The sequence below is a fragment of the Periplaneta americana genome, chromosome 15 (assembly GCF_040183065.1).
Source record: "Periplaneta americana isolate PAMFEO1 chromosome 15, P.americana_PAMFEO1_priV1, whole genome shotgun sequence".
Taxonomy (NCBI): domain Eukaryota; kingdom Metazoa; phylum Arthropoda; class Insecta; order Blattodea; family Blattidae; genus Periplaneta; species Periplaneta americana.
The window spans coordinates 13391111-13417506 of NC_091131.1; the positions used below are offsets into that span (position 1 = coordinate 13391111).

Genomic DNA, 26396 nt, shown 5'->3' on the forward strand with positions numbered 1-26396 from the left:
CTTTTCAGCAGTCCAGATTGAGTTCATTGTGGACAAAAGTCTTTCAACTGACGAATTACTGACTGAAAGACACATGATTAATGATACTATTCTGAGAAGATTTTCAAATGGAATATAATTCTTTTTTTGAAATGTTGAAAAACATCACACCAATTTTCACCTGTTGGTTTGTCACAGAACTTTTCATGTTTTGAACTACTTAAACATGGACGCTGCGGCATTTTTAATGCTTCCGCGCAACGCGAATGAAGACAAAGATGGTATATTGGTATGTTCTTCTCAGAGAGTGCAGAATATCTCATACTGTGCTGGCTGGTTCTTTTGTCTCATACTGAGAACCGTTCAGAAATGTGCATGAGTTACAGCAGTTCCATCACGATACTTAAATATTCATGTGTAAAATGTCATTGAAGCAAAATCAAAATTTCTGGGGACAAAATTAATTTCCGGGGACAAAAAGGGGACATTTGCTTCCAGGGGACAGCAACTCAAACCCGGGGACTGTCCTCGGAAATCGGGGACGTCTGGTCAGCCTAGTAGAACCTCTATTATCGGTGGTAATGAATGGTAATGAATCGAAAAAATCGGATAATCCGTACCATAAAAGATTTTTCTAAATTTAGTGAATAATATTTACACTTTCTGAATTTCGTCCTTAGTCTTCTTTTTAATATGCTAGATAGTGGCTGAGACGTTCACTAATTCAAGTCTGGTTGTCAATGAAGGGTTTTTAAGGGCCAAGGAAACGCCTTGTAATGACATGGCGAAACCGTCGCGTCGGGAGAGCGTCTCCACCCAACCTTACGCATGCGCCATGGAGCATAAGTTGGTACTGTTCTCCAACCAGGAGATCAACCGTGAAAGGAATGCGCTTACTATTGCCTCATCTATTGGAGCGAAGTAGATAGATAATATTATCGTTATAACGCCAGTTTAAAAACCATGCGCTCTCCTGCATGTGTATGGAGAGATTAAAGGACCAGGAGATTAACAGTGATCTAATTTTGTAACTACGGTAGTATAAACATGTCTATATCAATGTTATTGTTTGTGCTGTGACAGCGAGCCAATAGAGATATGAGTACCCACGTGTGTGACCTTATGACATCTTATGACATCAACATTCATTCACAGCATTACTCCGTTTCGTCTCATCCGGCAGAGACTTTCTCGTAGTTGGAGCCAGGGTTGCCAATTCAGCGGGTTTCCCGCTAAATCTAGCTTTTTTGGATAACCGTCTCGCGGGTAAAATTATATTATCCCGCTTAGCGGGAATACTAGCGGTTTTTAATCTTTAAAGTTTCTGAAATGAAATACATATTAGCATTATAAGCGGCTTTCATAATTGCATTTAATTCGTTCAGTGTGTGTTTTGTGAAATAAAGGATGTGTAGTGATAATTCCATATTATATATGTTACCGTTAAAACCCGAAGTCCGCCAAAACTAGTTTCAACTAGTAAAAACTAATTTACAATTCATTTTAATATATCAATATGCCTGGTAAATTATTAATAAGTATTTAATGAATTTCAATCTTAAGGCATATAAACATTGACAAATTTTAAACATTGTATATTAATTGTAACATGAGCTATATGTATAAAATAAAATATTCGTCCAGTCTAAGTTCAAATTCAAAGATTATCTCAATATTCATCCTGTTTCATGTTATATCTACATAAAGCTCATGAATTTCATGTACCACATATATTGTTCTCTATTTTCCTTGTTATTTGCATAATATGTTATCATAGGTCCAGATAATATGTTTTGTTATATCTGAAGATGCCCTAAACGGCGAAAACGTTCATATATTGTTATTAAATAGGAAATAAACATTTGCAAGTTTATATGCCTTAAGATTGAAATTCATTAAATACTTATTAATAGTAAAAACTAGTTTAAACAAATAAAGATAGATAGAAAGTGAGTTTTCGTGTGATCTAGAATCAGTGTAAGGTTAGGTTTGGTTTGTTTAGGCGTTTGTTTGGTAAAAGCATAAAAAATCTTAAGCAAACCAAACCTGACCTGTCACTGATTCTACATCTTACGAAAATTCGCTTTCTATCTGTCTGTCTGTCTGTCTGTCTATCTTTTAAAACTAGGTTTTACTAGTTGAAACTAGTTTTGTCGAATTTTGGGTTTTAACGGTAACATATATCGTGCAATAAGAATTTAAATATGTTGTGTGTGTGATAAAAGTGTTCAAAATTGCTTTATAGCGCCACATTGGCAATGATAATAGTGTGCAGTATTCGTTACATTGGCGGGCGGATGCTCTATCTTGACCGTTATTATTATTATTATTATTATTATTATTATTATTATTATTATTATTATTATTATTATTATTGAATAATAAGTATACATTAAAATCTAGAGATATTTGTTAGAAAATCGCGTATTTTCGAAAGCCATCTAGCGGGATTATACGAACAACTGTTGGCAACACTGGTTGGAGCACAGTAGACGAATTTACAAAGAGGGGGGAGGAACAACTGGTTGAGCTGTCATTGTACGTAGAATTTGATACGTAACTTTATAATGTATTATATTATTTATAATATAATTTATTATATATAAAACATAAACATTATTATCACAGCTAATTTATCACTGAGAAATAAGAAAAATCTGTTAATTTCAATTTATTGGAAGCAAAACCGTTACTGGATTATGCAACAAGGTAGGCGATGTTCGGATCCCGGATTGCTATCGAGGAACTGTAGTGTGTGCTTGATTACACTGACCTCTAGCGCTTGAAAGTGGAACTAAACGCCGACGGAGCACATGCGCATAGAAAAACAGAACAGGATGTTTCAATCATTGTCCATTCTACAGCATATAATCCCTATTCGCTGACCCCTCCATCTAGTAATGGACTCGTCCTAGCACAATTGATCCAGTAGGCAGTGAATAAAGCATAGATGAGTGAAATACATGTTATGGAAGGCTGACCATAACCATTTACTATAGCCGAACGATTTTGGTGGAATTGGTCTTCGAACGAGGGCACTAGTAAGTATCTATAATGTACAAAAAACTCCGCAAAAATTGAGGGGCTGGGCGCAAGAAGGGCATTTTAGAGAATGTGCTCTTTTTGAGTAAAACGCTTTATTGTGTTGTTTGATCTGTTATGCATATGGCCATCAAGTTGTAGTTCAATACTGTGATCATAGAGGTCAGGAGTACCCAAAATATAAAGGCGTGCATAGATCCACATTCATTACGGTTTGAATTTTCAACCTCAATTTTCACGAAATTTGCATTTGAGAGAAGTGCCTTCCTTGCACCCAACCCCTCAATTTTGATTGTATCTTTGTGGTTTTGTGCAGTAGGAAATTGTGTTGTCAAGCATGAAATAATTATTGAAATAATAATCTTATTTCGATGAAACTAGCGCTGAGGTAGTTCAGGTGATTTTGGAAATGAAAATCGTTGAATTTGTAAGGGATATATTTTTGTGGAGATAAGTTGATCGTATATGCAAGGAATAATAAAAGCCTAAACTAACCAAATCTAACCTATCACAGATTCGTATCGTACGCAAGGTATATAAGCGGAGTACGAAGGGAATTGCCTCAGCGCTTAGTCCTCATTTGTCTTCATCCTAAAAAGTTGAACCTTTTATCAGTTGTGGATCTGTCAGACGATCTTTTCTTCCGGCGTTAAATATTGTTTCTTCTTCTTTTCTACTTGTACATAAACTAACTCGCCATCGATAGATGTCGGGGGTTAGGGCTCATGACTAGATCTCAGATTTTAGAGTAAAACGACTACATAAAACACACTAATTATATGTAAAGATTAATTTTTTGGGCCTACAGAATTTATCTGTTATGGTAACAATGGTTATTGGAGGAGAAAAATTCGCTCCGACGCCGGGGATCGAACCCGGGTCCTTTGTTCTACGTACCAAACGCTCTAACCACTGAGCTACGACGGATCGAATCTTGCTCTTCTAGTGTTTTTCCCTTTGTGGCCATGTTCGACATATATGTTGACATAGGCTGTTTAAATCTTCGCCCAACAGTTCATATGCTGTGGAATTTCGGCCACCAAATCACTCAATTGAGTGCGCTCTTTGTATAATAGCAGTTGATTTAATATATGTCAACATACAGGGCTTTCATTTCAAAACTTCCAACTCTAAATAACTAATTATTTAAATTGAATTCAATTTAAACAAAAAATACGACAATTTAGTTATTGAGGGGGAAATCTGAAACCAGGCTCTATTTCATTTTAGATTTCACTCTCCACCCCCAGCCATCTCCAATTTGAAATTTCAAATGGCACCCTAATGTTTTTATTATTAACTATGAATTTATACACCTCAGTCATTTATTTTCGCATATTTTGTTTTCTGTCGTCTCCTGGCAACCTAGATTGTTGTATATCTAAGAAATCGCCTTGAGAATTACGTAACATTCGACTTATATTTGGAGAAAAATCTCGGAAAAAGTCCAAAGAAGCAACTAGTACAAGTCGGATTCGAACCTGTCCCGACTTAATTCTCAGAGCACGAGTACCGCTCGCTAAGCTCTTGACCACTCCGGTGACCAGAGATATAGACTACTAATGTTTTCATGTAAGCATTAGAGATAAACACAGCATTTTGTATGAAGTAAACCTAAATATTAATTACTCATATTGCAATGACACGTAGCGAAAAAAGTTGCTATGGATACAACCGAAACAAAATCTTAGTTCAACTTTTTTTTTTAATTTACGTAAGCAAAGCAGTTTACTAAAATAAGTAATCTATGTTCTTTGTTGTCATTTAATATCTTCCGTGTCCAGCAACACCAAATAAGTATTTTTTTTTTCGATAAATACTGCATTGCATTGTCATACGAACTTTGTGTATGCATAGCTAAGGCCACCGGGAGAGCCGTTTGTTATTTATACTATTGCATTATAAAGCTCTGAAGGCTATTCGTACTGCTTGTTTCACAAATGATGAACTTTCAACATGCAAGCTGTCATGATTCTGTGGACTCTTTCTGTGCTATCATTTCGTCGTATTAGATAACCAACTAAAAAAATTACTACACACAACTTGCAAGAGAGTTAATTGTCGTGAACAAAAAACACATTTTGTCCATACTGCCCAACATATTTTCTTAAAGTTTTTATCTTAAGGGGACCGGGTAATGATTAGGGGTAAAAAATCCAATTTTTTATTTGGTATTTTTTAAGGCTATATGTACGTGAACAACCACAAATATTATCAGAAAATGCAGGCTCTAATTTTCTAAAATTTTATGAGAAAATGAACTTACAATTGGACAAAAATTACAAGGTACCACAACAAGACATATTAGAACTTAAATAACTGATAAAAATATTAAAAAGTTTACTAATAATATTTTTCAAACCAGTTTTATCAAAGTACGGGGGGGGGGGAAACAAAAAATCTACAGTTACATCATTTGGTAACCATAACATTGTTATGGTCTCTGTGGCATCTTTAATATTTTTCCTGCATGTAATAAACACTTATTTCTGAAAAGTAGACTGCTCTCAGACATGTAGAGTTGTTCATTTTAATACAATTAATTTTTTATTTGTCCTATATAAAGTATATTAAAATTTACATAATGTTTTATGACCTAATTTTTCTATTTTCAAAGAAATGGGCATTATTGTAGTCTACCTTGTGCATAAATGCACGTAAAATTATTGTACAAAATTTGAGAATTCTATCTCTAATGGTTGTGGAGTTATGAAATAATAATCCTAAAAAAATATTATTAGTAACCTTTTTTATACTTTTAGCAGATATTTAAGTTCTAATAAGTCTTGTTGTGGTACCTTCTAATTTTTGTCTAATTGTGAGTTCATTTCCTTAAAAATTTTTAGAAATTTAGGGCCTGCATTTTCTGATAGCATTTGTGGTCGTTCACGTACATATACCCTTAAAAAAGACAAAAACTTGCTCTTTGAAACAATATATATATATATATATATATATATATATATATATATATATATATATATATATATTGTGAGTATGTTAGTAACAACAATGTAATTTATTTGTCACAACAATAATTCCTTTCTACAATTCGCCTTAAACGCTCTCGTCAACAATTGGATCTTCACTCAACACAGTATTCGTTATAGCACTCCACCGACGACAATGACAATTTACTTGGACTATTACGCACAACAATGAACTGTTAATCTTAACTAATATTTACAAAGCACTATTTACAAATCAGAACTATCAGTTCTCAGTTCACAGTTCTTCTATCTCAGTCACTCGAGTTCACAGTATCTCGAACCACAGACCTTCAGAGACAGTTCACTGTATTCGAACTCGGGTCCCTCCAACTGCGGTCCACTGCACTCGAACTCAGGTCCCTCCAACTGCGATCCACTGAACTCGAACTCAGGCCTTCGGATGCTGACGCAGATGCGGACGCACACTCGAGTCGAACTCCGGCACACAAGTCTGGCTTGCTTGCTCTGGCTTACTCACTGACTGAATAACTGAAAACTCTGAAACTGCAAACTGCAAAAACTCCTGTCGTTCCTTCGCGTCCGTAATTTATAACCACAGCGACGTAGCCTCGAAGGTTCCACGCATCTCTAGAGATGGCACTCCAGAGAAATCCAGAGCCCTCTCCTCTCTACCAGCACCAGATGCGCGCGCAAACTCTTCGCGTTGACGTAATACACCCTCTCTCTTCTCTCCACCGCGCGACGTCACTCAATGTTCCGTGGAGCCTGTGCGATCTGCTTTCTTGCGGGACGCTGGTCGTGAGTTCGAATCTCACGTCGCTGTCACAATATATATATATATATATATATATATATATATATATATATATATATATATAATTTTTTTGTGTAGAGTATCTCTGCAGATAAGCCCTTTAAATAGCCTCTTTAAATTTGGTGACGCTTATAATTCATACATCCTTTTTTTTTAAATGCAGTTTTCCGTAAGTTGATATTTCTCAAACTTAAGTGCATTTTTCTCTGAAACTACTGAATCAATTTACACGAAATTTTTTCAGTGTTTTCCGCAGCCTGTGTTGTACACAGTAGAGCTATGAGTTTAAGAATATCACAAACACAATCCACGCCTGTGGAGTAACGGTTAGCGCGCCTAGCCGCGAAACTAGGTGGCCCGGGTTCGATTCCCGGCCGGGGCAAGTTACCTAGTTGAAGTTTTCTCCGGGGTTTTCCCTCAACCCAATATGAGCAAATACTGGGTAACTTTCGGTGTAGGACCCCGGACTCATTTCACCGGCATTATCACCTTCATCTCATTCAGACACTAAATAACCTAAGCTGTTGATAAAGCGTCGTAAAATAACCTCCTAAAATAAAAAAAAATCAGACACACAACACGAGGGAAAAAATATATGAAAAGTGAAAAAAATTGTTAATCAAAGTTCAAGATTTTCTTTTATTTCGTCCACACCTGTGGAGTAACGGTCAGCGCGTCTGGCCGCGAAACCAGGTGGCCCGGGTTCGAATCCCGGCCGGGGCAAGTTACCTGGTTGAGGTTTTTTCCGGGGTTTTCCCTCAACCCAATACGAGCAAATGCTGGGTAACTTTCGGTGCTGGACCCCGGACTCATTTCAACGGCATTATCACCTTCATTTCATTCAGACGCTAAATAACCTAGATGTTGATACAGCGTCGTAAAATAACCCAATAAAACAAAAATCTTTAATTTAAATATTTAAATACTTAACTTAACCCCACCCCCTTCAAATCACTGACCTCGTGGGGTTTGAGATACTACTTATGCGGCGTTGACACATCTTGCAATTGCCGTCGAAACACTTGTAATTATCTCATTATTTGTAAGTCCTATAATTTGTTTTGACAAAACTTACTCTAAATAACGAGATCTGTGGCTCCTATCAATTTAATGTCATACCTTACCTTCCACCCTGCATAATTCTTCGTAGTTTTCTACAAGCGAAATAAGTTTTCCGCCTTCCATTTTGACGCTACACTGAAAATGACACAACATACAGCGTATTCCGAATCTCACCGGACCGGTGGACAACAATGGCGTCACGCTGCAGCGAAATAGGAACAAAACTGCTAGAAGGATCGATGGCTGTCATGGCGACTGTATAGGCCTAAGTTGTTGTCTGTGCTACGCTAGCAAAATTTCACGAAATTTCCGTACTACCATCTCGTTCAAAGAAAAGAGAACATAAACAATTTATTTCTTGAACCGGTAGTAATAACTGGTCCGTTGACATGTTCGCTCATAAGCCATTAACATACTGTTTTTACGTTGTGCTAATTACAAACAATACAGCAGAACTATAGTCGCGACGCTGTTATTCCCGGCGTGACTCCTCCTTTTTTCTTACGTCTTAGGAAGTGAAGGCTCTATAAAGTCTAGATAAGTAGTATCGTTCGCCATTTTTGTTCTTTCCTTGCCGAGCTACCATACCAGGAATCTATTTGCCACACCGTTAAACATTATCATGTCGTAGCTCCTATGATAATAAATCAAACGCACTGTAATTCAGCAAATAATTGAGCGGAAAATAACGTCCTAGTGTGCTTTCTGCGAACGCCAACGAAAGAGCTAAAATGGCGGGCGATTATATTAAGTTTTTACTGAGGCTTAGGAAATGCACAATGTCTTCAACAGCGAATCACAAGACGCACACGTTTAAATGTAGCCGACCTGCAACGTTATTGGCTGCCGGAAATTAGAGCGACGGGATTATAAAGCAGAACACACCGCCATGACACAACAGTGCACGATGTCATTCGTCCGCTAATTCCCGCCCTATACAAGAACCAATCACCAATACGTCACTGTGTACGTTAACAGAAAACCACAATTCCAAGTCACACAGAGATTGTGTGCACTCGATGTGGGTCTCTGGCGTTTCGTCAGCCCACGCGAGTTGTGTGGATATAAAGGGAAAAGTTGAGACGGTGGCGGGTGGAGTTCCCGGGTAGCTCAGTTGGCAGAGCTCTGGTACGTTCAACCAGAGATCCCGGGATCGATACCCTGCCCCGGAACAATTTTTCCCTTGAAATTATTCAAATCTGCATTACAGGGAGCTTCAACTGAAAGACTAGATTTGCAAGAACCAATCAGATTCACTGATGGCGGCTGATGGAGACTGCCACCACCTCTGCAAGCTGATGGCACCGGTGCGACTCCGGTGGAACATCAGTGAAGCCATCAGATTGCTCAGCCCTGAGATTCGGAATACGCTCGTAATGTCGACAGTTTAGCAATTACTTAGCTACAAATGACCTTTAAGGAACCCGCAGGTTCATTGCCGCCCTCACATAAGCCCGCCATCGGTCCCAATCCTGAGCAAGATTAATCCTTTATTGTATGGATTCGTAACAAGCTGTTTTTTTTACGGTGATGGGTTCTTAGCGTATTACAATTGATTTATTAAAGAAGGCCATGGTCGCACGCATCGAAATAGTTGCTCTTCCGCGAGTCGTGGACGGATTTACCGACAGCCTATGAACACGATACGATATAGTGAACGCGATTACATAATAATTTTTATAGCAAAGATTGTTTTTCTCCGATCCCAGCGATTCGTCCGATGAGTGCGATACGAAGCAGTGAACGCGCATCTTTATCCAATGCTTATACAAATATTAAAACAAAAGAATACAGTGCATTATTGAATTTGTCTGTCTGAATGTAAATACAATTATTCGGGGAACGGAATATAAAAAATGCCGCTGAGTAACTATATTGTATTATCTGTTCCATGTAAAAATGCGACTTTCTCGTTAATTTGTCGTATATGCGAGGTTTGCAGTTTTACGTAACCGTAGCTCCTGATATCTGTACATTAAAAAAGCAAGAAAGTAATGTTGAAGTGGAAATACATGTTGACTTAACCCCATCGATTTTCATGTAATTATATGTGTAATAAATATAGTGTCGAAAGTAGTGATCCGGATTTATAACAACATTGAAGATTATCTTTTCATAAAACTGCATAAACTTGACAATATTATGTATCTGGAACAATTATTGCTGTTACTTTTCTTTTTCGATGTTCAGTTATTTCAAGCGGAGATTGTTACTTCCAACAGATTGGCGCTGATGGGTTCATTATTGGACGACAACCACATTTCATTTGCAGTCGCCGTGACTTGTAACAGATCAGGTAGGCCTAATTGCAAATTCATTCATTCATAGTGTTCTGCTCATGGACAGATCTTTCACTGTAAACCCAGCATTCTTCAGTCTTTCCTATTTTCTGCCTTCCTCTTAGTCTTCGCATATGATCCATATATCTTAATGTCGTCTATCATCTGATATCTCCTTCTGCCCCGAACTCTTCTCCCGTTCACCATTCCTTCCAGTAATGCACCTTCAGTAGGCAGTTTCTACTCAAGCAGTGACCCAACCACTTTCTTTTCCTCTTCCTGATTAGTTTCAGCATCATTCTTCAACCACTCTCTCCAACCAGCTTGGTTTCTTATTCTGTCTGTCCATTTCACACGCTCCATCCTTCTCCATATCCACATTTCCAATGCTTCTAGTCGCTTTTCTTCACTTCGTCGTAATATCCATGTTTCTGCCCGATAAATGCCACACTCCACACAAAGCACTTCACTAGTCTTTTCCTTAGTCCTTTCTCCAGATGTCTGCAGAAGATGCTCCTTTTTCTATTAAAAGCTTCCTTTGCCATTGCTCTCCTTTTGACTTCCTGGCAGCAGCTCATGTTACTGCTTATACAGGGATATAATTTTATTTTTACTTCAATTTTTATTCTATCAAGACTTTTTGAATGTACTTCACTCCCACCCCTTCTACTAATGAAGTTCAACCGTCCTCCACACAGATCCAAGACCGCATATACAATCATAGTAGCCTTACTGTCGTAGTAAACAGTACGTTCCAAAAATATGTTCGCGTTTTCCAGTGACGAAAGAGCTTTCAATATTGCATCATTTTCCATTTGCCTAGGTCGCATCCCGGTTTCCCCCCACTTTCTTCTATTCGCCTCTCTGTAAATGCTAGTGGCTGGGCTGTCTTAGCTCTTTTCTGAGAACATTAATTTCTGTTAGGAATTGGACGTCTACGTAATATTATACCCATATAATTGTTTTAAATAACTTAAATAAAAGGACCTCGTTAAGTAATTAACTGTCCCTTTCTACGACGCTGCGACGTAACCACTTCGACGGATAGTAGATAATATGTCGGAGTAGTTTTATCTTTTCGGATCGGGCAGAAGTGAAGATTGAATTTACAGCACGTAAGGTCTCTTTTATAGAGTAGATACAGAATTATTTCAACATGAGTTACTAGTACGAAGGACGAAACTGATAATTGGGATTAGGTACAATAGTCTATAGTGCGATAATATGCACAAAAGAACTGAAGCCTGAATCGAAATGAAAGGCCATCATTTTCAAAAATGTGTTTAAATATCCATATTATGATTATTTTTCAATTTAACTTCATTCTCTATATTGTACGCTAATGTGCTGTAGACAGTATAATATACACTGCATAATGAATACGTCCGCATGGACAGCTCAGTTCGTGAGTAAAAACACTCACTGTTAATACAGTACTTTATTTTGATTAAATAAAAACCTAATGAAAATTATCAAACTCAAAATCGCAATATTTCCTAGTTTGTGTAAATGGATGAACTACTTTTCTTCCCTCCTATACCTAGTAAAGTGATTTGTTTGTATATTACGCCAGTATCATCGAACTCCAGTCGTGGAAGATAGTAGCAAACGGTGTTTCCGGGTCTTAATCGTTGATCCAAAGGTATAGCCAGGTTAATATTAGAAATGTTAGTAAAAATAAAATGATGTCCCTGTAGTACATCTCAAGTATTTGAAGCTGTCCACTTGCTCTACTGCTTCATTTAGATTTCGCAAGTTTACCTTCTTTATTTTCTTCCGACAACCATGGTCTTCGTCTTGTTTGAATTTATCTTAAACCCATACTGCTTACAGCTGTCATTTAGCTCCAGTAGCGTCAGCACGTAGAACTGAAAACCCGGGTTCCAGTCCTGGTGCCGAAGAGAATTTTTCTCCGCTCCACCCGTTCTTGATCATTTGATAACGCAGAATTCCTGCACGGAAATATCATATGTACTTCGGTACATCGCAGTAATATTCATGAACTAGTGAAGAGAACGTGTTCTCAGCTTTTTGCGAAAGTATTTTGTTCCTCCAAAATGTAAGATATAAATAAATCTATTTGAGCAGTGAAGTACTTTTGTTATTCCAATAAGCATTTTTCCCTTTAACGGAAAACACTCATTGCATCTCTCTCACATAAATTTATTCCTAAATAATAAAAAAAGAGCTTGTTTATACAGAGCTGACTATCTTTCAATATCGTAGCCTTTCCCTATCATCGAGCTGAGAACCATTCGGCTAACTTCTGCCTCACTTCCGCATCCCTGACGTAGAATATCTTACAAGTGTGTGCCTGAATGCGATTCTAAGATTCTATGTCACTGTTGCACCTCGTTTACAGGCTACAAATATCAGCGCTGAACTTGGTGCTTTAGGCTAACGAGGTTGGGTAACCGAACTATTTGAAAAAAAAAAAAAAAGTGAAAAATGTAAGATGTGGTGGAGCATTTACACAGATATATTTTATTAGAAAAACACAAAAAAAAAAAAAAAAATTCAAAAAAGTAATTTCGCTCATATTCTGCAGAAACACATAGGCCTAAATTTCGCGTTTTATTGCGGATTTAAAAACTACAGTAATATGCTCAACATGCTTCTAAACATAAAATTATCGTTAGATCTAATATTTACTTCATTATGGCTTCTAAGGAACCCGTAGGTTCATTGCCGCTCTCACATAAGCCCGCCATCGGTCCCTATCCCGAGCAAGATTAATCCAGTCTCTATCATCATATCCCACCTCCCTCAAATCCATTTTAATATTATCCTCCCATCTACATCTCGGTCTCCCCAAATGTCTTTTTTCCTCCGGCCTCCCAACTAACACTCTATATGCATTTCTGGATTCGCCCATACGTGCTACATGCCCTGCCCATCTCAAACGTCTGGATTTAATGTTCCTAATTATGTCAGGTGAAGAATACATGGAAGTAAATCCCGAAAAGACAAAGTATATGATTATGTCTCGTGACCAGAATATTGTACGAAATGGAAATATAAAAATTGGAGATTTATCCTTCGAAGAGGTGGAAAAATTCAAATATCTTGGAGCAACAGTAACAAATATAAATGACACTCGGGAGGAAATCAAACGCAGAATAAATATGGGAAATGCGTGTTATTATTCGGTTGAGAAGCTCTTATCATCCAGTCTGCTGTCCAAAAATCTGAAAGTTAGAATTTATAAAACAGTTATATTACCGGTTGTTCTGTATGGTTGTGAAACTTGGACTCTCACTCTGAGAGAGGAACATAGGTTCAGGGTGTTTGAGAATAAGGTGCTTAGGAAAATATTTGGGGCTAAGCGGGATGAAGTTACAGGAGAATGGAGAAAGTTACACAACACAGAACTGCACGCATTGTATTCTTCACCTGACATAATTAGGAACATTAAATCCAGACGTTTGAGATGGGCAGGGCATGTAGCACGTATGGGCGAATCCAGAAATGCATATAGAGTGTTAGTTGGGAGACCGGAGGGAAAAAGACCTTTAGGGAGGCCGAGACGTAGATGGGAGGATAATATTAAAATGGATTTGAGGGAGGTGGGATATGATGATAGAGACTGGATTAATCTTGCACAGGATAGGGACCGCTGGCGGGCTTATGTGAGGGCGGCAATGAACCTTCGGGTTCCTTAAAAGCCATTTGTAAGTAAGTAAGTAAGAAGAATACAATGCGTGCAGTTCTGCGTTGTGCAACTTTCTCCATTCTCCTGTAACTTCAACCCTCTTAGCCCCAGATATTTCTGGTAGGTCTACTACATTTAAATAATTTGGACACATTTCCCATTTTATGGGATTGCGAGAATTTACCACCTTTAATGATGTGAAGAATTCTGTTCTCATGTTGACATATTTGGTCGGATTCTGTTCGCTCCATATAATAGGATGGCGTGAGTGTTGGAAGTATGTAGGATGGATGAAAATGAAGGTGATATTGACAGCGAAATGGAAAACCATTCCTGGGTGCAACGCTGAAAGTTACAAACATTTGCTCTCAATGGGTTGGGGATAAACCCCGGAAAAATCTCAACCAGGCAACTTGTTGCAACCAGGGTTATATCCCGAACTCGCTAGTTTCATAGTCAGATATCTTGACCACTATTCCAAACCGATGAATTACTAAATAATCTTTACATAGGTACTTGTTTTATATCAATTTACTGTCATAAATTATTTTATGCTCGACCATGCCGAAATGTAGTAATTATACACCTGGTAGCAGTCCTTTAATGCATGTCATTAAAGTACACCTACTCATTAAAGTTCAGATGTTTTCAGCCAATGACAACTCAGCTTACAGGTGTTCAGCCAATAACGAGTCAGCTTTGTACCGTTATAAAACCGCAAGTATCAATTATTCTCGGATATGCAATCGAAAGAGGATTAGTGAAAAGTCACGGAGGCTGGAAATCCAATACTGTCGCAGAAGGTTATGTTCTGTTACTATAATAATTAGCGTTAATTGTAAATAATATTCAAATAAATTCAATTTGTCATCTCGTTTTTCAATGTCGAATTCAATAATCAAAGTTATACCAAGTTTAACGGATTACACAAGGTCAATGACATTATTGTTCCTCGGAAAAAATCAATACTTTCGCGTCTGCGCACATGTCACAATTCACGACCTAGAACAAGGTCACTTCCGATCTTGTCAGATACAAATAAAATGTATACATCTGAATACTGTAATTTCAAGTTAGAAATATGGTCGAGCATAAAAAGTCGTATGAAACTCGCCTATAATGGTAATTAAGAAGCTCGTATGAAAATTATGAAACTCGCTTGCGTTCGTTTCATAAACATTCATACTCGCTTCTTAATTACTATCATTATAGGCTCGTTGCATAATGTACTAAAATACATTTCCCTTAATAGTTGAGAAACACAGTTCCAGCACAGTCTAATATATAGTCACGAAGCTCAATACGTAGTAAATATGCATCCATAGATAGTTGCTAACCACTAGGATCGCTACTATCGCCTCATTACAGACAATACGAAATAGTACCTGCACAGTCTGTTGTTTCTAGTACCCTCATAAACTCAAGCTTCGTGACTGTATATACTAGACTGTGGTTGTAGTAACGACGGAATCTTGTAACGTGTGACGTATTCAGTAAACTTTATTTTTGGTCTCTTGTGTCTCAGAGGACGTGCTGATCGCCAAGTTCTTCTCAAACACAGGCATCCGAGTGAAGATTCAGTATGCAGGTGAACCACTAGACGTCGCTTCTTTGTTGTCGGTGGATATGTACAAGCTGGCTGTATTTCTGGACTGGCAGTGTGAGGGCAGCACCGCCGTTTTGAAGGAGGTCAGTGCGATAGGGTAGGAATTGAGAGTTGACGGGATTTGAACCCGGGACCTCCCGAATGCGAGTCTCAAACGTTATCGTCTGAGTCAATTCGCTCGGTTATTTTTACGTTATACATTTTGTAATAGGCCTATGTTCGTTGCCTCTTCTGAGATCTTACATCGTAAATACAAATAGTAAACCTTTATATCACCTTATATCATTTAGTGTACAAGAAATTCTCCTGCAATAGAACTCCATGTTGTTATATTAAAATCTGCTGTACGAACATGTTTCTAAATCTACGCGAACGTTATGATAGACAGACAGACAGAAAGACAGACAGACAGATGAATTTAATGTCATTCAGCGATTTACAGCCATAGACAACGTCAGAGTGTATATATATATATATATATATATATATATATATATATATATATATATATATATATAAATAATACATGGCTACTACAATATGAATAAATGTAAAAATAAAATCAGAAATAAATATACAATCACCAGATAATCACAAAAAAAGGTTAAAAGTTTTAAAAGAAATAGTATAAAATCAGGTTAAAATGTACAGATTTGAGGTTAAAACAAATAGTATCTAAAACGTAATATTGCTAAAATCATTGACACTTTAGATTGGATTTGCCATCAATGTCCTTCTCACCATCCTTCTGAAAGTAAAATATGACGTGTTTCTTATATGCAGTGGTAAAGAATTATAAATTTTATAAAACATGGAAATAAAACTATTGCCTGTAGTACTATATTTGTACTTGGTGAAATATATGTCAAGTCTGGAACGGGTAGAATAATTTTATTATGAACTTATGAGTATTGCTCAGAACATAATGGAAATCATTTTTAACATTTTCTTTATAGAGAACGTTAGAGAAAAGTGAGACATCTTCATGTCTTCATGTTCATTATACAGGGTGTAAGGGGTATAAGTGCCGTTATTCTAACTGATGATTATCCATGTCATAAGGAAGAAAAAATGTCCTTACATTTTTTTTTCTAATTGCAATATTTAACTAATTATTAAAGTTTACAATATTAGACGTTTTGCAGCGCTGCTGTATGGGAAGGAGGGGATTTAAGGCTGGTTCACAATAAACCGGGAACGGAAACGAGAACGAGAATGGAAAATTTTGTTAAAATAAATGTATTTAAATATGAACATTTCCAATTAACTATTGTGAACGCTCACGTTTAAATACATTTATCTTAACATTATTTCCGTTCTCGTTTCCGTTCCCGGTTTATTGTGAACCAGCCTTTAGAAGTACACAGTACAGTTCAAGCGGTTACAGACATATCGGTACAAAACAGATGCTCTGTTCTAATGCAGGGGCGGACTATGACAATACTGTTGTTTATATGAAACGAGCAGCAAATACGAACTTTCAAGCTCATTAAGAGAACATTATGGTAAATTTACATTTTATGTAACAATATTGCTCCATTCTTTAATTGTACGTCTAAAAATAAACAATAATGGTTTTCTGCACAAAATCACACGAATATTTTTTCTAATGCAAAGTTTTAATATCTCCCGCTTCCGTAAAACAGTATCATTTTTATACAAATTTCTGGTTGTGTGATTTTCGAAACGGGGTAAGAGACTCCTAGTTTCTAATAATCATTGAGAAACTGCCACAAAAGTTCGCCCAATAGGTAACATTCTTCGAGGAAAACGTTGACGATATATACTTCTTGCCTCACTTGAATAACGACGACTTTCTCCATAAATTAATAACATAATGTGATATTCCTAAACTGTAAATGACATTGTAAGTTGTTTATCGAATACCCTGTACTGAACTGTCATCCGCTCGGCAGTAGAGCTATGGACAGGGAGCTTAAACTCAGCTGACTCGTACTTACGTACGTCTGTGCAGAGTACTGCCTGCTGAACACGTTGCCACGTCTCTCACGCCAGAATATTAACAAATTTAAGCACGAATTTTTATTTAATTTCACGAAAACGTAATAGAACACACAAATATTTATTTAAAATAATATTAACTCTATGCTCTATGATTTCTTAGCATCTCCACAAATACACTTGATTGTACTTGTCACTATCTCTTATCACTAGAGAGATCTTGAAATTTATATTATCCCCTCCATTCATAAAATATTTTGATATGATACCTCTTGCACAAAAGGGAGATCTATAACTGAAACTTAATATATTTCAGTATTATTTGTATTCATCCTGGTAATAATGAACAGTTTGCCTCGTAGACATTTTGTTTTTGCAGTATTAACTTCCCATGATTGTACGAGAAGATTCGAAGAGAACGGCAGTTACGTAGACTTTCGGCCCCCCTTACTACCATTAATGCACAACACAATGTCAATACGGCGGTTGCTGTCGTCTGCGATACAATGAACTTTTCTGTTGATTTTCGAGTTCGTCATTTTTTTCAGGTTATTATATGCTTATTTAAGTTGTGTTAACTCTCGCTAGTGGTTTTATATTTTATTTTATCCGTCTTAGTATTCATTTTATTATTGTAAATTATTTTTATCACTACTATTATTATTATTAATGAATTATTTTGTGAATTTAAATACTATTATAGTCACAATCATGCCATGGTATGAAAGAAAAATTTCACAACCTCGAGCGGGAATCGAACCTGCGACTTCCTGTTCTCCAGTCAGGCGCTCTACCACTGAGCTATCGAGTTCGTCTCACGCCAAAGGCTCGGAATTATCTTTTCATACTGGCGACTCTGTTATAGACTACTGTCCATAGCGTCTGATCTAGTCATTTGTAAAGTTTCTTTCAAGCCATAAGCAGTGCTGACTAGATCAGACGCTATGGACAGTACTCTATAACAGAGTCGCCAGTATGAAAGGATAATTCCAAGCCTTTGGCGTGAGACGAACTTGATAGCTCAGTGGTAGAGGCCTGACCGGAGAACAGGAAGTCGCAGGTTCGATTCCCGCTCGAGGTTGTGAAATTTTTCTTTCATACCATGGCATGATTGTGACTATAATAGTATTTAAATTCATTAATGTCACATCAACGGACGTGTATACGTCACCAAACATCGGTAGATGAAGATTACAATTATTTTGTATTATTATCTTTGTATCATCTCCGTCACGGTTATTCTATTATTATTATTATTATTATTATTATTATTATTATTATTATTATTATTATTATTTAATTATTATTATTATTATTATTATTATTGCTATTGTTGTTGTTACTATTATTTCTATCATCAGCATTATTATTTGATCTCTGTAAATTTTATGTAGACTACTGGACTGTACCCGAGCACGAGCATATGCTCATTTCGGGTATCTATTCATATGTACTCATTTCAAATGTAAATTGTGAATGAATTTGAATTTGAATTTATTTGAATTTGCTAGATATACCTTCTGATGTAATTGTTTTCGTAATTTTAATAACGATATAAGCAGTATAATGTAAATAAAATAAGAAAATAAATATTTTTTTCTGGGAAAACTATCGAGTTTCGATCCTACGTTGTAGGAAATTTTTTGATTCTGTGGACCGTCCCCGACGAAAAGGACGGCACTTATACCCCTTACACTCTATAAAAAATTGTATAAATTTTCAGTTCAATGAACATTTTCAGTACTGTTTGTTTTGGCACATACTGTACAAAGGAAAGCAGTGACCGTTTCTATCTTGTCAGTAAACAGCTATAAGTTGGCTGTAGTACTGGACTGGCGGTGTGAGGGCAGCACCGGTTTTGTGGAGAAGTTGAGCCCGATATGGCTTCTTAGGTTTTTTTGTGTGTAAAATCTGAAAGCAGTAAGACTGATTTTTCTATTCCAGGCCTCCGAGCGGAAACTGTTCAGCACGCTACACTTCTGGCTGGTGTTCACTGATCGTCCTGCAGACTCGAAAGTTACTGTCGCTGCTTTGCAGAAGGTGAACATTTTTCTAGACAGTCAGTTCACGCTGGTGCGGTCAGGGTCCGGGAAGGATGAATTTCTACTGCAAGAGGTGTACAAGATCTTGGACGGGTCGTCCCTCGTAATCACTCCCGAACGTGGTTGGAGTCTTGGACAGAGATTTCCTGCTGGACCTCCAAGGAACGATTTTGGTGGAATTGTTTTTCGAACAGCGGCTGTGGTAAGTATTCATAATGTACAAAAAATATCGGAACAATTTATGCTACATAGATTATCTTATGTGTAGAGGCCGGATGTTTGTCAAAATGTCTTTTTACTACGTGGAAGTAAATCATTACTCAATATTAGAAAGTTAACAACAAAAACAACTTTTATGAGGTTACGTTTTCAGGTTTTGGAAGACGAATGGAAGAACTACCTTGATGTACGCTACAAACATATAAACTCTTTTCCAAAATACGCCTACGTGCAAACAGAATTCATCGCCAGATATTACAACTTCAGGTAATTATTTTTTCGTGTTTATTTTAATAGGTTAGGGAAAATAGCGAGCTGCAAAAATATATTTTAAATTTTGAAGTTACTAGTTTTTTTTTTCCTTCTGACTTCCGTTATAGGTAATATTCGCATTAAAATGTGCTTATCATATTTTTGTATTATATCCTAATTTGGTATATTAAAGTGGAACATATTAATAGCTTATTGTCCACACATGTGGAGTAACGGTTAGCGTGTCTCGCCGCGAAACCAGGTGGCCCGGTTTCGATTTCCGGTCAGGGCAAATTACATGGTTAAGGTTTTTCCGGAGTTTTCCCTCAACCCAATGTTAGCTAATGCTGGGTAACTATCGGTGCTGGACCCCGGACTCATTTCACCGGTATTATCACCTTCATCTCATTCAGAAACTAAAATATAACCTAAGATGTTGATAAAGCGTCGTAAACTAACTTACTTAAAATAGCTTATTAAGAACGATAAAATGTTTATCACGTCTTCATTCTGAAATGAAGCAAAGCCGATTTTGAAGATACAATAGCTTGCAATGACACATTGTTGACGTTCGCGAAGTAGGATTCATACCAAGTAATGGAACTTTCAGAAAGATTCAGAAGTCTTAATTTACATAATAGAAGGTCCGTGTCTACTGTATCAAATGGTACGTATATTAACTATACTGGGTGTTCAGTTCAAAGTGTGTCATGGCTCGCTGTATGCCGTCATGTGGCTAGCCGATGAGCCTAGAGAATTCAATCTTCCTACACTTCCGCAGAGGTGTATTACCTATGAGGCAGAGAAGTTGCCTAGCAAGTACGGCGTTCATTCTGAAGAGTACGTACCGATACGTACGGTAATGCCGGTAGTGGCAGGAATGTGAACTGTTTGGAAATACGTACTGTCGGGATATGGGGAGAGGGTTAAGACGATTACTTACGTATTTGTTGACATTAACTTCGACGGTCAACATGGACACGGAGCATTTGATTTGTGTTGTGGAATGTTACCGTACGCAACCGATGATAACAAATACCCTGCGTACGACTTGCCGGCGCAAAACACAGTTCGAAAGAGGTTATGGTAGCACACAGACCGTACAGACCGCCATCTGTTGCTACGACGTTCAAGTTATACCGTACACGTTCTCAAGTTCAGATTGAAGAACGCCTTGAATAATAGGCAACTTCTCTGACATATAAGCTGAAACTCGCTTCAAATCGGTGACTCAACAACAGTGACGTCATGACACACTTTGAAATGAACACCCAGTATTGTAGTCGCTTGTCTGTGTAGTCACAGAATGGCTCACAATGTTTTTCGCTTTTGTTTTGTACTGCTAAATTATATTAAAGTTTTCTTGTTTGAGGGTAGTGGTTGTAATGCAATGTACTCATATATATTTGTAAACTTTTAAACATTTTAAATGATTTGTCTACAACAAACTATATCCTCAGTAATTATTACCCCGCACTTTTAAAACCACTACTCACATTTCAGGACAAATGTGACGCAAGAGAATTCTTGGGGATATCCAAAGAATGCCACACATTACGATGGTGTAGTTGGCCTTTTACAACGGGGAGATATCGAAGTCTCGTCAGCTGGCGTTATGATAAAAACCAAACGTTGGGATATTATAGACTATTCTGGAGAGAGTGGACTCTACGAGTAAGTAAAGTGTGTCATAAATAGATTCTTATATCACATCGTTGTTCATCGCTCCATGTATTTTACTAGGTCACGTTAAACAGAGCGATCCATATTTATGTCTAACTTTTTATTACACTGTAGTAGCGAAACCAATCAGGTAAAGTGACCTATTCCACCGCTAAAATGCACCGTGTTCCATACCATTAAAAGCACAAAAACAGCTGTCATTTTATTTTACTTTATTGTGTTCTCAGTACGGTCCGAAACATTTAATGTAACCAGAAAAATGTAGTGTAAATCTTAAAACCGTAACCATGGCCACAAGACTGTCTGTGTACGATCGAACACGAATTGCTGCTCGAATGGAGGTGTGGCAGTCCCCAATTATGGTGCAGAGATGGTGGAGAATGGTGAAATGCGAAGCTGGACTACAAGACCATCAAGAGACTTCACGCCAACTTGATTCTCACTGGCTCAGTTACGCAACAGAAGGGTGCTGGCCGACCAAAAACAGTGATCACAGAGGAGGCCAAAGCAGCTGCTACTGAGGCCTTCCAGAGAAGTCCTAAGAAATCCATTCGACAGTACCAGCGGGAATCTGGTGCATCCTATGCAGTGGCGGCTGGTGGTTTGAAAATAAGGTGGTGCACAATGGATATCGAAGAGAAGTTAAACATACTTTACTTTAAAGTTTAAAACCGTGTATACCTTAGAGCGTATACATATAAAGCTAATTTATATGCAATTAATAAGTAAAATTACTAAGTACAAGCATACCTATTTATACAGAGACGTCCAAAAGTGGAAGGGGTCGTGATCGGAGCTCTCTATATTGCGATTTACCCTCATGAAAAACATTTGAGCACAGAATCGTAACCAGAATAGTACTAAGTACGAAGTGAAACGTTTTCGTTCAAAAAATTTAAATGCAGCTTTCGTAGGCTGTCGGGATATAGCAGCACTTATTGTCAGAACGACAACTCTTAGAACTTTGAAGCAAAATACAAGCTCCTTCATGTATTGTGCCGTTTGTGTGCATGCAGATTGAGAAAGTAATATGCGAAATATGCGACTGTTCGTTGCACAAGCGGAATGAATACATTTTTCATGCTTATTACTTCGGACAAACGTCTAGTTGAAACAGATACTTTTCCATTGAATTTAGTTTCTTCTGCACTGACGTTGGTATCCATTCCAGGGAGTGCGACAAACCGTTCTCAATGAGGAAAGTAGTAGACCACGCCTCTAACCCCCCTGTCCCCGCATTAGCCGAACATCTCTATAAACTACCTTCCCTAGGTTTTCAACGTCTTTGCAAACCAAGAGACTCGGAGGCTCCTGCAGACGTACAAAACAAGACGCCAGCTGCAGATAGTCATGAATGGAAATTGTAAAATAAAATTATATTTTTTTAATAGTAACAAAGCCGGGAGATTAGGAAAATTACTGGGGGGGGGGTGTACAAATCTGCAACCCCCTTGAGAAGCCGCCACTGATCCTATGGGTCCGTGCAGCGGTTGCTAAAGGAAATAAATTGGCGGCCATGGAAGCCACACTTCGTGCAAGCTCTGTCATGTGAGGACTGTGATATCAGAATGCAGTTTGCGACCTTTCTATGATCAGACGAGAGGAGTGTGGCTGGTGCCAAATGAAATGCTTGTGAGAGCAGTACGGAACGTTCAGCCACGTCTGGAAAAATGTGCAGCAAATGTTGGTGCTTACATCGAATTTTAATATTGGTGCGTTTTTAAGCAACCCTAATGACTGGACTGTTAGTTCATGCTACTTTGATCCTGTCATGTTAATTCATTTACTTGTGATAAACGAATAAAAAGTTGGACATAAATATGGGTCGCCCTGTAGGCTATTCATATCATACAATCACAGTCTACTATATACAGTCGCGAAGCTTGAGGTGATTTTTTGCAAATCTCGCGATAAAGCGCTCCAAGCGGTTAGCAACTAGAAACAATAGACTGTCCACTGTCCACTTTGGATTTAGAGTCGACTGTGTCTTATTTCCATCGAGCGCTAGGTCGTTGCGTATTTCGCATTGATGCTTGTGAAGAAAAATCCTAACATCTATTTCTTATTTTACTTCTAGATGCAAAAATTGGTTAATAAACAGCAGGAGGGAAGATCGAATGACAAAGAATGAAGCATATCTTTATAATAATATAAAGTTTTGCTCTCTTCATTTTGAAAACACACAATTTATGAATGAAAACAAAAATAAATTAATCTGGAATTCAGTTCGAACTTCATTTGGTGTTTCAAATAAACCTGTTCTGGTATTACCTGCAGCTGAGAAACAAAAGCTTTGCACTAATTCTACGTCTGTATCAGCTGATTCCTTGAATAATTGTAAATTTTCAGACAACTTAGGCCTACTTTTTTTTTTTTCAAAGGATATGTTTTTAATTGTAGCTGTTAATTTTGTTGCTATTTTTATTTGTTGCTTTACTAGAGACGTAGAAAAAGTAAGCCTGTTACAATAAAATTTATTGATCACGTTTTATTTCCAATTCTGGTGTGATTATTATTGCTTTGTTAACTCATCCCACTTTGTTAACTACGTAAGCCTACACTACAAGTACAGGTACACGTAAGTTACTCCCATTAATTCATATTTCCATTATTATTGTTATTATATTATTGTTGTAAAGGAAATGCAAATTAATATTTATTGGTTTCATAGTTCATTATCGCTGTAATCTTGAATGAGTGAAGCGATTATAGTAAATTTCAGTTCGTTTTGCACAAACAAAACAATATTAACCTATTTCTTGCAGGTATCTTCGAGTTTATGGCAGAATTTAATATACTTAATTAAAATAATAAATTAACTTTATCCATTTAATATTTCAATAATGGAAGGAAGGTGTTAATTTTTCCAAAAGAACCCGACAACGAAAGTGTAACATATTTTGTCGTCTGCTAGGAGAGATCTGTGATGATGAGGCGATAGTAGCGATCCTAGTGGTGGGTAACTACCCATGTTTGCATTTTTACTACATATTGAGCTTCGCGACTGTTTATAGTAGACTGTGATACAATGTCACATGACTTAACTGTGAATTAACTGGAAACATAGCCAGAGATTGAGAAAATGAAAAAAGAAAAAATCAGACATATTTTTCCAGAGGAACATTTATGTTCCTGGAGCCTTCCCTGTCGGAAATATCCAACATCTACACGCTGCCCTTCAGCCGCGCCGTGTGGCTGGCCTACTTCGTCATCATGACCATCTTCACCGTCGCCATGTATGTCAGCCAAAACGCAGAGGACAGACTGTTGAATTCGAAGCAAGCAGAGCCTGTGACGATGATTGAATCCATCTTCACGTCGATTGCGGTCATCTGCCAAGAAGGTGGGTATGCTCCTGTATATTGTTCTACGGTGAAGTTTATTGCCAACTCGAAATTTTGAAAGTCGCTTTAATCTTGTAGAAAAGTATTTAGATTGACCCGGAAAATTGCCATATTTTAAATTCAAACTTAGTTTATGATTAGATTTCGGAAACAAAGTGGACATGTACTTTTATGTTCAAAGAACTACAGTAAATCTAATGATTTTAATTTGATTTCAGTTGATCCAGAATTTTAATGTTGTTTTTTTCTTAATAAAATGTTAATGGGAACACGAATTAGTACATAATTTAATTGTTTTTTCATAATACGAGGCTCATTTGTATGTAATTAATGCGCCATTTTTCCTTGACGGGTGTAAATTGATTAATGTCTCCGTGAATGTCATGAACCAAAACTATTTCAGTACCGATTAATAGTGGATTATTTCTTGCTCTTGTAATAAAGAAACTTAAAATGCCCCCTCTTTTTCCAAAACTTGATAAATTAACACTTAACGGATTTTTCCAATAAGTCCATGATATAATATAAAGAATATGTTCTAATATTCATTCTTTCAGTGATCTTGTAGTTTAAAAACCTTACTATCCGTACATAATAGACAGAGTTGACAGTGAATTCAGTTCTCTTAATAATAATAATAATAATAATAATAATTCATTTTATTTTACCTGACAGAGTTAAGACCTTAAGGCCTTCTCTTACACTCAACCATATCTACAATAATTAATACAAGTGCATTAATAATAATAATAATAATAATAATAATAATAATAATAATAATTTATTTTATTTTACCTAGTAGAGTTAAGGCCTAAAGGCCTTCTCTTACACTCGACCATACCTAGAATTAATACAAGTGCATAAATATTAATAATAATTTATTTTATTTTACCCGGCAGAGTTAAGGCCTTAAGGCCTTCTCTTACATTAAACCATATCTAGAATTAATATATGTGCATAAATAATAATAATAATAATAATAATAATAATAATAATAATAATTTATTTTGTTTTACCCGGCAGAGTTAAGGCCTTAAGGCCTTCTCTTACACTCAACCACATCAACAATTAATACAAGTGCATAAATAATAGTAATAATAATAATAATAATAATAATAATTTATTTTGTTTTACCCGGCAGAGTTAAGGCCTTAAGGCCTTCTCTTACACTCAACCATATCAACAATTAATACAAGTGCATAAATAATAGTAATAATAATAATAATAATAATAATAATAATAATAATAATAATAATAATTTATTTTGTTTTACCCGGCAGAGTTAAGGCCTTAAGGCCTTCTCTTACACTCAACCATATCAACAATTAATACAAGTGCATAAATAATAGTAATAATAATAATAATAATAATAATAATAATAATAATAATAATAATTTATTTTGTTTTACCCGGCAGAGTTAAGGCCTTAAGGCCTTCTCTTACACTCAACCATATCAACAATTAATAAAAGTGCATAAATAATAGTAATAATAATAATAATAATAATAA

The 26396-nt window shown here is 36.8% G+C and overlaps 1 protein-coding gene across 1 annotated transcript in view; it reads left to right on the plus strand.

Annotated features, from left to right (window-relative positions):
- LOC138715603 (ionotropic receptor 75a-like) overlaps positions 1 to 26396 on the plus strand; it is a 49799-nt gene that overhangs the window by 12360 nt on the left and 11043 nt on the right. The window contains exons 4-9 of the mRNA XM_069848679.1: positions 10039 to 10144; positions 15305 to 15468; positions 19292 to 19591; positions 19763 to 19875; positions 21364 to 21534; positions 24660 to 24886. Coding sequence (XP_069704780.1) covers positions 10039 to 10144; positions 15305 to 15468; positions 19292 to 19591; positions 19763 to 19875; positions 21364 to 21534; positions 24660 to 24886 — 1081 coding nt within the window. The remainder of the gene's footprint in view (positions 1 to 10038; positions 10145 to 15304; positions 15469 to 19291; positions 19592 to 19762; positions 19876 to 21363; positions 21535 to 24659; positions 24887 to 26396) is intronic.